Source organism: Manis javanica, chromosome 14 (assembly GCF_040802235.1).
Source record: "Manis javanica isolate MJ-LG chromosome 14, MJ_LKY, whole genome shotgun sequence".
NCBI lineage: Eukaryota > Metazoa > Chordata > Mammalia > Pholidota > Manidae > Manis > Manis javanica.
In genome coordinates this window covers 78,949,068-78,963,837 of record NC_133169.1, presented here as the reverse complement: position 1 = coordinate 78,963,837, position 14,770 = coordinate 78,949,068, and the positions used below count along the sequence as shown (strand labels likewise).

Here is a 14,770-nt window from a genome sequence, read left to right as displayed (position 1 = left end):
TATCATATGAAAACTGTCACTCTGCATGAATTCTGAAGGTATAAAATAGCTGAACATAGAAAACAGTCTTAACAATGCCAGGTTAGAGAGACTATGTATGATTCGGTTGCCTAGGAAGGAGGGAAAAATAAATATGTGGGCACAATATCAGTTATACTGGCATGATTTTTTTTGTGAAAAATGTAGAAACTGTGCTTAAATGGAAAAGAAATAACCTACTAGGAAATATTCATTTTTGTGGACCTTAAAACACACGTGTGGTTTAGTCTTTGAGAGGTGACTTTTAGTCAACATAGATTAGCATATATGAAAATGATTAAATGAACACACAAGGTATTTGGGAGAAGCAGTTTTGACTATTATTAAAAGAAAATTACAGTATCAATAAAATAAGACCCAAAACTTAGAGTCGAGCAATTGAAGAAGTTATGTATAAAGAAAGAGAAATAGTAGAGACTGGATCTCAGACTGAAAATGAAATCATCTTACTAGGTAAATTATCTGAGGAGGAAGTCCAGTTGAGGGGTAGATACAGCTCAGTAGTGGACCCAAGTGTCTGAAATTTAAAGGTACTTAACTTTTTGAAAAAATGGAATATAGTTACAATAAATTTCAATGTCCTTCTAAGCTAATTTTTTTGATAGTGAAAATTTACTTAGAATGAGAAAATAAATATCAATGTAAGTTTTAAAAACCTGATATGGACAACAAAATTTACAACATCCAGAGAAATAACCAAATGCTTTATGAGTTATTTGCCTGTGAAACCTCTATAATACTTTTCTTAGCTTTTAGCTGAATACTCTTTTGGTCACCTCTTGGCAGCCATGCCTTTGTGATCAGCACAATATGACTAATTTTGTAATTTTACTTTTCAAAAGTCACTTCATTCATAAAGCCAGTTGTGGTGGGAAGGGATTGTTACAAATTACAAGAGACCCATCTCACTTTTTTGGCTCTGAAGTGATTTCAGAAACTGAGAACAAGAGACCAAACATTTTAATAAAACATGCTTCCATTGCACTGATTACTCAGGAAACACCAAGGGTTTTGGAAGCTGTGAACTGTGGGTAAAGACTAAATATATTTTGGTGATCTGAATGAGCAAATATGTATTTCTTATGAATAATAATATCACAAGCTCTAAACACACTAGTCGTAATTATTTTAAAATATTTCCTGTCTGATCATTCCAAAATTGGTGTCATTTCTGAGTTTGATTGATTCTTGTATCTCTTAAGTCCATTTTTTTCATGCCTTTTAGCATGGCTTGTAATACATGATTTATTTGGCAAAGGGACTGATATAAATGGATCTTTAACATGTGGTTTGGTGTTATTGGCTAGGAGTTGGACTGGCTTAATGTTTATTAGACATTTAGGTGCTGATGGCTGTAATTCCTCTAGTGTCCTAGATTCTTTTTCTCCTTAATTGTCCGTGAATTTCCCCAAGAATTTAAATACAATCTCTGCCTTGAAGCTCTTTCAGCTATGATCCACTGTTGATATACTGGAGGCTTGCTGACCAGATGGTAAGGTTTAGGGAAAGGGAAGCATTTTATAATTTTATGATGAAATATCAGTCTTTTAGTGGGTCTGTATCCCTGGGCTGCGACCTTCGCAGGTTCTCTCTTACCTTGACCTCACCTTAGATGAGGCAGAAAGAAAGGAGGAAGTGGAGGTAGGTGATTTTGCTACCTCCTAGGTGAGGTAAGGCTCTCGCAGTCTTTTTACCCGGGGGGTAGGCTTTTGTCAGGGAGACTGTTCTGGGCATACTTCTAAATGGTTATTTGCCCCTCCCCCTGCTAGAGACAGGAGGAGTTTTCTTGGCTCTTCGCCACACTCAGCCTCCATCAATTTGTCCGAATTACCATTTAAGTATTCTCAGCAGTTTGGCACTCCAGCAGCCTCCACGCCTGGGCTGTGGCTGTATGTGACCGTCTCTTCGGATCTGGGGCTGGCAGTTTTGCCTTGCAACGTCAGTTCTCTGAGAGGTCCGAGAGAAGTTGCTTTTTAATTTGAGTTTTTTTTCTTGTGAGGATGGGAATGATGACTTCCAAGCCCTTTTAGATGTTGAAGCTGAAAGTGAAAGTTTCTTCCTTTGATTTTTTTGTCGTTTAAAAACATGTTCTCAAGGCATGGAAGGCTGAGATGGCAAAAAGACCGTGAATATCCAGTTGGCCTTTTGGGAAGCTGACCCTCTGTGGAGGAAGGCTCAATGGTAGCCATCCATCTGGCTTCTGCAGACCTTAGGGACTCAGCAGACCCCCCTTTCTCCCCACTTCCTGCCTCCTTCTAGCTTCATCATCTTGCTGGCCTGGGCTCTCTCCCTCTTCCAGATTCTGTCCTGCGGCCCACCTGGGTCCTGCGCTCAAGGATCTTTCTGTAATACAGATATAATGGTGTGTCTCTCCCTGCTCAAAATTCCTGCACACACAGAGGAAAGTACAAGTTGCTCAGCGTGGCATTCATAGATCCTCATGGATCATCCTAACCTTCCCTCTGTGGCCCACCTCCCCCAACTTCTGCACTGTATTGGGGTACCAGGGACACCTTGAACTGCTCCTAGGTCCCCAAACATACCATGCTTTCTTGGGTCAGTGCCTTGTACCTGCTGATCCCTCAGGGACCCTTCCCGTCCTGACTGCAAACTGACACCACCACCGAGACCTGGCTTCCTTGGGGAGGCCTTCCCCAAGCACCTTGTACATTCATCAGGCACAGTGCCATGCTCTGGGTCCCACTGATGCTTCACGGGACCTCTCCAGCTGACAGATCCGATATTCCAGGCAGAGGAGGCATGGGGAAGAGGTCCTACTTTTGTCCCACAGGTGGAAGGGACACCAGACAATATTGGCCAGTCATCCCCACTGGCCCTTTCCAGCTGGGGAGGAGGAGGGCCTGGAAGGGAAGGAATCTCTGGAACAGGCACCTGCTGGGCATGAAGGAACCTGGCTCTTAAGGCAGAATCTAGTGGTTGAAATCGCAAGCTCCATCAGGTATCAGCTCTTTGACCTTGGGCAAGCTACTTACCTCTCTGTGCTTCACTGTCTTCATCTCTAAAACGGGACCTAGCTCTCAGGTAGAGAGGCCTCGTGAAATAATGCAACATAAGGAATGTTGTAGGTGGCAAATGCTCAGTAAGTGCTTGTTATTATTACAACCATATTGGCTAAGCACTGTGCCAGGTGATCCTACCTCTTGGGTTCATTTCATCCACGCCTTGGCCAGCGAGATGCGGATGTTACTTCTGCTCCATGGAGGAGGCAACCAAGGTGCTGGGGAAGTGAGGATCCATCTGCTTTTTCCCCTTGCCAACCACTGCTCAGCTCTCTCCCCCACTCCTGGAGTGGCCCAGCAGAGGCCTGGGCTGGGGCACTGGGAAGCTGCAGATTCAGGCTGCCTCAGGCCCAGCCTGGGTACTTACAGGCACCTGGATGATGGAGGTGATGCAGCAGTCATGGGGGAGAGCGGGGGCATGGGATTGGAGTGGTGTCCGGGCTGGTCAGCCTGACCTGCTTTTCTCCTACTCCTTTCACTCCCCCGGTACAGGTGGAAAGGAAAGAGCTCCCATTTTTCTAGGTCTTGCTGCGTGTCAGGTGAGTACAGAACTGGGGGCTTTGCTGCCATGTGCATTCCCACCAACTGCAAGAGGCTGTTCTGTCCCCAGGTGACATAAATCCAAGATGATGCAGCCACTTAGTCCAGAGACTGGCCTAAGTAAAGTACACCATCCCCTCTCCTGGGCTTCAAGTTGAGGAAGTCCCTCCTACCACCCCTGCACCATAACGGCAGCTTGTTTGCTCCTCACTGTGTGAGTGACAATCACCAAGCAAGGTCAATTTGGGATCACATGGACCCTCTGTTGTGCATCTAAACATTACATGGAGCCTGAAGCATCACTCCGTTCCTCTTTGCTTAAATCTCTTGGCTTAGGTTCAGCTGTGTACACACAACTGCTCATAGCAGCCCTGACAGCACCCACAGAGGAGTCTTTGGAGTAGAGCTGTTGAATCCACCCTCCAGAACTCTGAAACCTCCATCACTTCAGGTGTTCTGTTTACTGTTAAACCAGTCTTCACTGGTGCCCTTCTCCTCTGACTTTGCCCCAAGTCTCAGACAGTCAGACGCCTTAAAGGAGTGGTCTGCCTCGCAAGGCCCCTAGCTCCCCACTCGTGGGCCCCTGGGCTTCCCTCCAGATGGTTCCTCCAAGACCACTCCCCAATCCATGGGCTCCCTCAGCGTCCCTCCCTTCCCTTCTCCTTGGCATTCAGTGATTTTGCAGCCTCCCCATCATGCTGTGGCAGCACTCCAGGATTCTATTTTCCTTATTCTTCCTCCACCTCAGAAACATGGTCCTCCCTCCCTCAAGCCATGACCGTCATTGCTGAAGCACCCTGCCTGCCCTAAGTCCAGTCCTGTGGTTCTATTTTTGTCCTTCTCGGTGAGGCAGGATGGAGCCCCCTTCCAGAGATGGAGCCCACCAGAGCCTGGCAGCGGTCAGACTGCCCAGAGGGCTGTGGGAGGTGGCAGGAGCCTTGTCCTTTGGCTTCTTTCCCACCTAAGCCTCCCCTGGCCTGATCATCCCAGGCCTGCTCCAACTCCAAGAGAGGTGTCATCTTTTGCACCATCCCCTTCCCCTCAGCCACCGGTGACAAACTGGTGGTCCAAAACACATTTGTTTGGCCTGCCATATTTTTTTTAAAATTTCAATTAGCTTGCTATTATTTAAAAATGACCTGATGTCATTTAAGAATCCAGAATTCCAGTTCCTTTTGACAAATCAGAAGATCTGGCAACATTAGGCCCACACTGCTGCATGGTGACAGTCAGGTAGAGCTGGTCCCAGTGGTTCCCTTTCTTGGGTCTTTCTTGCACGCAGGTTTTCAGTTTTGACCCTCTCAGTTGCACTGGCCACCCGCATCAGTGGCCTAGCTTCTAAACTGTCTCTTTGCTCCAGGTGGTCCAGGGGAAGAAGTAACAAAATCCCAGGTCCGAGTGCACAAAGGAGGGCAGAGTACAGCAAACAGGAAGGCAGTGTGCAGAGTCCCAGTCAGGAGCTACTCCTGGCCTCTCTCCATCACCATTTATTGCTAGCAGCATCCCAGGCACCATGTTTCCTGTCCTGACTCAAGCCTGTCTTTGGGGGCTGGGCTACTGCCAACACATGGCTTGCTGTCTGCTGCTTCAGGCTACTTCACATCCTGTGGGAGCTGGGCCTGGGGTCCGAGGCTCTGTCCCGGGCCTGGGCAGCAGTATGGCCAATAGGGCACAGGCTTCCTTCTGTCCAGCCAACTCAGCCAAATGTGCACCAGGGGGTGGCAGCCTTGTCACAGTCCAACATGATGTTGAGAACAGTGCAGGGGGCTCCGCTCACAGACAGGGTGGTTCGGGAATCCACACGGTACTTCACGGTGCTCAGGCCTCCCTCCCGGTCCACCTTGAATTGCTCCTGGGAAGGAAAGGTGGAGAAAGCATGTACTCAGGGCTTTGTGGGTGTCAGCTGTCTACCCACGAAGCCTAAAGAGGCTGTTGGAAGGGCAGGAACTTCCGTGTGGCAGGTCTGCCTGGGATTCTGGCACCTTTAGCTGACACCCACCTCCCCCCAATTTGTGCAGACCTAGGTCTTGGCTGACCCACAGTGCCCAAGAGCCCACGGCAGCCACCAGAGAGAATGATGCCCAAGCAAAATGCTGACCTGGGCCAAGCAGAGGAGGACAGGGTCATTTGGGCCCAAGGAGAACTTGGTGAAATGCTTGGGCCTGTTGGTTGTCCACATCATCACCTATCTGACCCCTAACAGGGGAGCAGCCAGCACCTGTTTTTGAGCCGCGATGCGTTTCTGGTCCCTCTTCCGCCAGGCTGGGTCATGCAGGTGGCGAAATGTCTTATACCCAGTTGTGATTCCCGAGGGGCGGAAAAGCTAAGGAAGCCAAAGGAAGTTGGGTCAGGCTGCCCCTCCTGGAGCCCTGGGCCTCGCCACTAGTCCTCTGGGGTCCCACAGCTGCCACAGGCTATAGGAGGGGACTTGCATTCCCATTCTGCATAAGAGGTGTGCTGTCTGGGGCAGGGCTGGGGTTGGAAGCAGGGGTGCCTTCTCCATGCCTCAAGGAACTCTGTCTAATGGCAGAGACGGGAGTCCCAGGGCTGCCACAATGGCAGAGGAGGTGGTGGGCCCTGGGAGGAGTGTTACCTGGAGCCCAGCTCCTTTGATGCGCCGGTAGAACTCATCGTCCTCACGGCCCCAGCCCCAGAAGCGGTTGGACATCCCGTTGCACTGACACAGAGACAGGCAGGGTCATGCTTCTTGGTCTCTTAGCACTTGATAGCACCCAGCCTGAGGCGGGCCAGGCCAGGCCCCCTTTCCTCCTCCTCCCTAGGCACTTCTGAATGGAGGCCTGGACGCTTGCAGTTTCTGCAACCTCTGTGGTATCGGAAATAGTCGGCTGGTGCCAGTTCCTTTGCCTATTATAAGGGCACCCTGGACTTGTGGGAGTTGATTAGTTTCTCAAAAATGTCTGACTAGCAGGTGGAACCTATCTGGGGAGCCGGTGCTGGGAAGGGCCTGCTGGATTTCTGCCAGCCCCCCTAATGCCATTTCCCCTGGCTTGGTCTGCCTTCATGTCTTCCTCGGTGTGGGGGAGAGGCAGTTGGGCTCTGTGGGAGACACTTATCTTTACCACCTTTACATAAAACTGGCTTCAGTCACAGCTTGAAAAGAGAGGTAGGAGATGGCAATCTAAGCCACTCAGTCCCCCACCCCTCTGCCCCATGACTCCACCCCAGACAGTGACTGACTCAGGGAGGGGCACACGACTCAAATCAGGCTAACCAAGAGCCAGTGTGAAACAGTTCTGGGACTCGTGTCTGGGCTGCTGGGGAAGAGGCTCCATCTCCCACTGGACTTGGGCCTACAAGGATGTGGGTTACAGCTATAACAACCACCGTGCGCAATGAACGTCTGAAAATAAATCCAGCCTAGAGGAGGCAGAGCTGAGGGTGAAAGGTGAAATGGTGTCCTGGTGATACTGTCCGAGAGGCTGAGCAAGCTGCACCAGAAGCCAGAGCCTCTCCTCCAGCCCTACCCAAACTTTTCCATTTGGGGAGCCAAAGAACCCCAGTTCTTCTGAGCCAGCTAGCATGGGGGTTTCTGTGGCAGAATCCTCCCTGACTTGCTGGGTCCTGTTCCTGTCAGGTTGCTGGCTGCAGTGGGCTGCCCTGCTAGGCCTGGGCAGGACTCCTCCATGTGCTGGGCCCCAGAACCGCTGCTCCTCCTGCCAATGCCCCCACCCAGGCAGGGACTCCCTGGCTCTGGGCCACGCAGGCTGGGCCGGGCCTCACCAGCTGGTAGTGCTGCTTGGAGAGCAGCAGGATGCCGCCGACATAGGTCTTGTAGTGGTAGAGAGGGTGGAGCTCCGGGGAGGCCACGTGGAAGGGCCCAGCCTCAGGGAAGCCATAGTCCAGCTCCTCATTGAGAGGGAGCAGATCCACGTCATGCATGGCAATGTAGTCCGTGCTGTTGCCGCTCTCCAGGAAGCCCACGTTGATGAGGGCCGCCCGGTTGAACCTGTGCAGGGCGGCCAAGGTGGGCAGGGGCCCAGTGAGCTCGCTTTCCCCCAGACTGCCTGTCTTCCCCAGTGCCCGCCCCAGTGCCCGGGCTGGCCTCTGGCCTGACACCACTTCACTGCGGGGCTCGCCGCAAGCCTGCCTGCCCCGCTCCTCTCAAATGGCTCCTGAGCATCCCCTAGGGCCAGAACCTGGTGGGAGCGCTGGAGCTACAGCAGTGAGGTGTCAGAGCCCTGCTCTCAAGCAGCTCACACACCAGCGAGAGAACAAAGCATGCGGAGGCCTAGGGGGCAGCTTTTCTCGGAGACAGGGTGGTCAGGGGGAGCCAGTTAATAGGGTGGCAAGTGAGCAGAAACCCGAAGGCCTGAGGGAATGGGTCCTGCGGGAACAAGGGCGGATGAGGCAGGAGCAGACAACGGGTCCGGCAGAGTTGGTGCCGGGGGTTTGCGGAGGAGGTCGGAGCTGGGAGGAGGAGAGACAGGGCGGCTGGGCTGACAGGGGGTTGACGCTGCATGAGACGGGGAGCTACCAAGGGCTGAGAGCAGAGGTGGAACGGGTCAAGCTGTGACGTGGGGTCACACTGTGGGATGTTGAGAAGAGACGGGTCAGCAGTGGAAGCAGCGGACAGGTTAGGAGGCTATTACACTTATTTAGGCAGGAGATGATTTAAGTTCAGGGAGGAGGCAGAGGGTATACGGTGAGAAGTGGGCAGATTCTAGACGAGTATTCTGCTCTGCTGAGGGACTGGGTGTGTTGTGTGAGGGAGAAAGGGGAGCTGAGGACAACACCAAGGCTTGGTGGCAAGAGTGACTGGAAGCACGGAGTTGCCATCTTCTGAAATGGGGAGTGGGACGGGGGAGCAGGTCTGGGGCTGTGGGAAGTCAGGATTTCAGCTTTGGTCACAGGAAGCCTGAGATGCCTCTGAGACCACGGAGAGTGGAGGGCTGCACAGGAGGCTGTACATGCGCGTCTGGAGTTCAGGAGCGAGCACTGGGTGGGGAATACAGCCTTGGGAGTTATCAGGGTAGAGATGGGATTGCATGCCATGAGATGGTCCACATCCCCTAGGGAGTGACCATAGCCAGAACGAGGATGCCCAAGCACTGAGCCCAATGGGCACCGAAATCAGAGAGCAGCAAGATGAGGCAGAACCAGCTAAGGAGATGGGCAGGGGTGGCCAGTCAGGAGGGAGGAGACCAGAGTGCTGCCTCAGAAGCCATCAGTGGTGTTTTAAGAAGGAAGAGGTAATCCACTTGGCAAGTGGTGCTGAGGTGTCGCCAGGAGAAGGCTGGCAACTGGGCTGTGGATGAGGAGGAGGCTTGCTGGCGATGACCCTGAGCACTGTTTCGCTGTCAGGGCGGGGCAAGCATCTGAGTGGAAGAGGTTCGAGAGAGAGCAAAGAGGGAGAAAGGGAACTTTTGCTAGAGAGGGAGCAGAGAAATGAGGGGATAGCTGTGGGTGATGTGGGCAGGGGAGGTCTTTCCTTTCCGTTTTAGATGGGGGCTATTTCAGAATGTTTATTGATGCGAATGCTCCAGGAAGGAGGAACAATTGATCCTGCAGTGGAGAAAGGAGCCGATGGCTGCAGTGACGTCTCTGAGTAGGAGAGCTGGAAGGGACCCAGTGTCAGGGAGGAATTTCTGGCCCTGGAGGAGCTGTGATGAGCATCCCTGGGATGGGGAGACCGAGCACCCGTGCACAGGAGCTATAGTCCAGGACGGACACTTGGGCGAGTTCTCTACTTGGTTCTGTTCTCAAACAGGAAGCAAAGTCATTTGCTGAGGGTGAGGATCAGGGTGGAGTGAGGAGAGGTGTACAAGGCTGCCTCGGAGAGGGCCATGAGGCTTCCAGGCAGGGCTGGCGGCCTTCCTGGGCCAGGGCTCATTATCAGGGAGGCGAGCAGCAATGCCAGCCACATCCAGCTGCCCAGGGGAAGATGTGGAGCAGGCAGCATCAGGTTTTGTCAGGCAGGAGTTATGCCAGGGGAAAGGGGCAAGGGAGCTAAGGTGTGTGCAAGGAGTGACTTTAATGATGGGCCATGGAGTCTGAGTCAGGTGAGGAGAAAGTGAGGACAGGGGGGTAGGCAGTGAAAATTGGGAGGATCAAGGACTAAAGGGCCTGGTGGGGTCTAAGAATTGTTGGAGTCTGTGTCCCAGTGGGAGTGAGTTGGAGGGAAAGGAGGTGGGTGGAGTGGGAGATTCCTGGATTGTGATCAAGGAGGGGGGCAGTTTTTGGTAAGGGCAAGGATTTCAGTACAATGCCATTCTGTGACCAACTTTAAGGCCATGGCCTTGACCATCCCTTTCTGAATCCCCATAGCCAGGGCATCAGCAAGTCCTGTCTGCACTGCCTCCACATACTTCTCTCCCACCTTCTACCATGCCAACTGAGACACCACCATCCTAGATAACTGCAATGACCCAGCAAGTCTCCCCTGCTCCTTCTCTTGTGCTGGTATAATTTATTCAGACAGTAGCCATAGGGAGCTTTTAAAAATGAATATAGGGGCAGGGTCCTCTCCAGCCCCAAACCCTCCCTCCAAATTCCCATCACACCCATATGCAAAGTGTGGCCTTTCACAGGCCTCAGGCCCACCTGGCATGGGACTGCTGCGGGGAAAGGGGAAGGCCCTGAGAGATCTGGGCAAGGTGAAGCCACTGGAGAGGGGGTGCTGGGCCCGGGGGTGGTCCCTACCTGAAGTGATCCACCTGGTTGAGCACATAGATGTGGTGCTGGATCTTCTTCCTGCTCAGGAAGCGGTGCATGTGGGGCACGAAGACCAGGAGCTCCTCGAAGCGTTCGCGGAAAGGCACCAGCACCGCGAGGCGGTGGGGACCCCATGACACGTCTTCTTCCCAGTGCTCACGGAGTGGATCTGGGGGACAGGCCCGTGGTGGGCCCAGGGTCTCCTGACCTTGCCCCCTAGCTGGCCGGGCCACATCACCAGAGCAGCTGAGCTGTAGCCACAGCAGGGAAAGGAAGCCCAGGAAGAGACAGGCAACAAAGAGGTGGAAGACAGAGCATTTGCGGGGGAGGCTACCGGGGAGCAACCTGGACCTGGGAGAAGAGCAGGGACAGGGTCAGAAGGGCAGGGTCGAGCCAGGGTCCTCTGCAGACCCCTTCTCTAGCTTCCCCAAGTAGGGCACACATGACTGGCCTGCCCCAAGCACCTGGAAATTAGTGCGGAAGCAAATTCAATGCTTTTGCTCATGCTGCTAGAGCATCAGAACCCTGCTTATTGCTCGGGGTCCAGGTCATGCCATCCCACCTCTGGGAAACCCTCCCACAACTCCCAGATCAAGGAACTGCCCCAGTTCCCTGACTCATTTCCTGTGAGTCCTAGTCAGACAAAAAGCTGCCTGAGGGCAGGACAAGACTCCTATCTCCTGCACTTGCCCCTCCGCAGGACAATGATTCCAAGTCCTGACGCATGGCAGGGGTCTAGCCTTAGAGATCCCACCCACTGCTTTCCATGCCTGAAACCCTGCAGGTTCAGCCCTAGCTGAAGCCTGCTTCTCACACCAGAAAGCTCCCCAGACAGGGGCCTGTGCTGGTACCATCCTGGGGAAAAGACCAATGCTTATTCTGGGAAGAATGGCCCTGCCCCCAAAATAATGCAAGGCCAAACTGACAGTGGCAGTTTACCGAACTTGTCCCAAAGCTTCTGTCCACGAGGCAGCTCATGTGACAAGGGATGAGAGATAGGAAAGGAAAGACGAAGGCTCAATACAGCATGCAGGCTCATTTCAGAACCCGGAAGAACAGCTGCATACCTTAGACATTGGGGTAGTGCTGCGAGACTGCCCTTTAGACTAGACAGTACAAAGAAACAAATGGAATTCACTTTCCCTTGCTCTTCTCTCTGAAGTTCTAATAGTGAAGGAGGAGCTGAGGAATCCAAAAAAAAAGGATAACTTCCTCTATTCTGCTGTGCCTGAAATAATGTGCAATTAGCTATCATGTCTTACAGGTTCTCCCTCCTGAGGGCCCTTGGTCCTTCCTTGCCCACTGCCTCTTCCAGCTGAATCTCATCTGGTCCTTGCCCAGCTCAGAGCCCTTTGATCTCATGGATGATTCTCCTCTGTGGACAAGAAAATGGCCAAATTCCTTGGTCTGACAGCCAAGCCCCTAGGTGGCCTGGCCCCATCTCCAGTTGCTCTGCCCCACTTAGCCAGTGCTGCACATTGGGTAGCTCTGAGCTTCTCCACTCACCAGATTCCTTCCTGCTCCAGCCCTCCCACAGCCTGCTGCTTCCACCTGAAATGCCCTTCCTTACTTTATCTGCTTAGAAACCCACTCTTGACCCTTCAGGGTCAAACTCCAATGTCATGGCCAGCATTTCTCACTCCGCACACCCCAACACCCAGATATGCACACAAACTGATAAGCATGCTCCCTCCGTTGTGTTCCCATGGCATCTGATACTTCCCTCTTTGGGGCAGTTAAGAGTTTTGTAGTCACCTGTGTTCCTGTTCATCTTCCCAATAAGTAATCAAGTTCCTGTCTGTGGCCCCAGCACAGGTCAGACAGCTGAGGGCTTGCTGAGTTACAGGAGAGTTCAAGCAATTAGGCATGCTTTATTACACAAGAGCCAGGCCAACTCCTGCCTTTATCTGGAGGCATAACTGCCAACCTGGAAGCCAGCAGCTGTGAAGCCAGGCCAGGTCTCACACACAACAGAGGTGGCCAGGTAGGACACCCTCACAGAGCTCCTGACTTACCCCCCATTGTCATGTGGTGGGGGTTTCCGGTGGGGAGGAGAAGAGCCCAATCCTGCCACTGGCCTGGGAAGGCTGGTACCTCTAGAGATTCTTTCTCGCCCTTGGGGATCTTTCTGGGGGCCAGGTGGAGACCAAGGAGATGGACATGAGGAAATATTCCACCTTCAGGGGAAGAAGCAGTGACCATTATCCAGGGGTATGGCATGGATTGGCTTTTCCATGCATTTTCATATGCAGTTTCTTCAATCCAGCTTCCCCTTCCTACCAGGATCATGTCATGGGCACTCTCATCCTGTGCTCTATAGGCCCAAACCGCTGAGCAACTGAATTCAGTCAAGTCCCAGTATTTCAGGACAGTGGATAGTAAGAACTTCTGGTGCCACCTGGTGGTAAACTGAAGATCTGTAGTCCCAGCTGTTCCCAGACCCAGGCCACCCTGCTCTGAGGCGGCAGACCAGATGAAGTTTGTGGAGGTTCTGATGGCTCTACCAATCTGTGCCCAAGGCCAAAAAGAGATTCAAATCCAGGCAGGCTAGCTCCACAGCTAGCTCTGTTCCTTACTACACAGTGTGTATCTGTTGCATGGACCTTTGTACCCATGTGTCAAAAGCAGGAATTGACATCTGTAAGTTTTTCTGCAAGCACAGTTATAGTTCCAAAGGTTTATGTAAATTCATCTCCATTACCTTCCCTTTCTTCCCTCACACAAATCTCAGTGATACATGGTTTGAATACTCAACTGCTTTTGGCAGAGCACCTACAAACTGCAAAGGTAGCTGGATGACACCTCCTCTGTGCCAGACAGTGTAATAAGTTTTACATATATGATCTCATTTAATCCTCAAACAGCCCTGCAAAGTAGATATTATGATCCCTGTTTCAGAGATGGAAAAAGCTGAGGTCAGAAAGATTAAGTGATCTGTTTCTGCTCACATGGCTGTTAGAGAGGATTCCTGCCCAGAGCTGACTCCACAGTCCAAGATTCTACTACATTCCTGTCTTCTTACTTCAACACCATGTCTGAAAAATCCCCAAAGGTAAAGAGTTGTGCCTGTTATATTCCAGAATCTTTTGGCACCTGGCAAACTTAAGAAACACAAAGGGAATGAGGTGTCATTCATTCGGTGGAGACCCACTATCATGTGCTCTGGATGGGAAGAGTTTTGGGGGCACATCTCAAGACTGAAGTGTGGCAGCCAAATATCTCTCCCATCCCAATTCTGCTTTAGTGGCAAACATCATTAGGTAAGGTCAGAGCCAAGCTCACACCTAACACATGGAGAGGGCCCCACTCAAGTACAGCTGCACCGGAAATGAACTAGTGTTATGTGTGAGGGGGGCCTAGTCCTTGCCAAGCCGTGGCCAGGCAGGCTCACCATACAGAGCTTCTGTCTGGTGTGTTTTTCTGGGCGGTCAGCAAAGGATGGGGAAGCATGAGGGAGGGAGGGTGGGGTCTGAGGCTACATGGATGTGATGGGAGGGACCAGAGAAATGGAATAAAGACCATTCGAGACAAGGGACAGACAGAAGGACACAGATTCATTGAGAGAGGTCAAGAAAAGACCTGCACGAAGATGGAGGTCAGTGGAGAGACAGAGACACAAAGGGACCGATCATGAGGGAAAGAACTCACAAAGGGAAGTCAACGAAGAAACAGACCCGCGGAGTGACGGAGGCGGGTAGAGACAGAGACGCGTACACAGGGAGCGCCAGTGACCCACAAGGAGAACCACAGACCCTCAGAGAGACCGCAGAGGCAGGGGCGCGACGGCCTCGGGCTCCTCGATTCCGCGGCGCGGCCCGGAAGGATCGGCACCCGGAGGGTGGGACCCGGGCCGGCCGCCGCCGCCGCTCACCTGCCGTTCTCCCAGGGCAGCTGCGCCGTTTTCCTCCTGGAGGGGAACATCGCGGTGGGAGGCGGCAGCACATGGGACGCGAGCTCCAAGCCGGGCGGCCCGGCCTCCCGGGCCTACGCGGCGCCTCCGCCTCCCGCTCCGCCCAGGCCCGTCCTCCCCGCCCCTCGGTCCTGCAGGGTCCTTGTTCCGGCTGCACCGTCCGCGCCCCGGAGCCGCAGTGTTAAAGGTTCCGCATGCGAGAAACACGTGAGCGTCCCAACTGTTGGACGGGTAACCAACTACTCTTCTGGGCGCCGCTTGACATCCCGAGACACTGAGGCCCCAGAGAGGGCTCATGTTACTGGGCTGGGACTGAATTTAAGACTCCAGACTTCCAAACCAGCGCTTTGCTTTAATCCATATCTTCCTCCTCTTCCCCAGAGAAGACGGGGAGCGACTGGGTATCCCCGCAGTCAGCCCCAGCTGGTGCATTCTTTGTCCGCAACATGCTTGGAGGGAGCAAAGCCAAGCTCAGGGCTCAGTCTGGAGTTCAGCCGGTACCCCAAATAGCAGGAGCCAGGCACTGAGGACAGATGGACTGGATCTTTGTCAATTCAGCTGTGATTTGGGGGTAAGGCATAATCTCTGT

At 52.7% G+C, this 14,770-nt stretch overlaps 1 protein-coding gene across 11 annotated transcripts; it reads right to left on the bottom strand.

Moving 5' to 3' along the window:
- Window positions 1-347: 347 nt before the first annotated feature.
- B4GALT7 (beta-1,4-galactosyltransferase 7) lies at window positions 348-14,329 on the bottom strand. Of its 11 annotated transcripts, none has more exons than XM_037017276.2 (7): window positions 14,143-14,329; window positions 13,220-13,306; window positions 10,260-10,622; window positions 7,341-7,566; window positions 6,193-6,276; window positions 5,818-5,922; window positions 348-5,451 (listed from the first exon to the last, which is right to left on the bottom strand). In XM_037017276.2, the coding sequence occupies exons 1-7, from the start codon at window positions 14,190-14,192 to the stop codon at window positions 5,296-5,298; spliced, it is 1,071 nt and encodes a 356-aa protein (XP_036873171.2). In that variant the 5' UTR covers window positions 14,193-14,329; the 3' UTR covers window positions 348-5,295. The 11 variants fall into 11 exon arrangements, 7 of the variants coding, with proteins under 7 accessions (XP_036873171.2, XP_036873170.2, XP_036873173.2 ...); XM_037017275.2 differs by lacking the exon at window positions 13,220-13,306 and adding an exon at window positions 12,287-12,448; XR_012124830.1 differs by lacking the exon at window positions 13,220-13,306 and adding an exon at window positions 12,287-12,448 and having other exon boundaries at window positions 5,320-5,451; window positions 5,698-5,922.
- Between the last annotated feature and the right edge of the window lie 441 nt (window positions 14,330-14,770).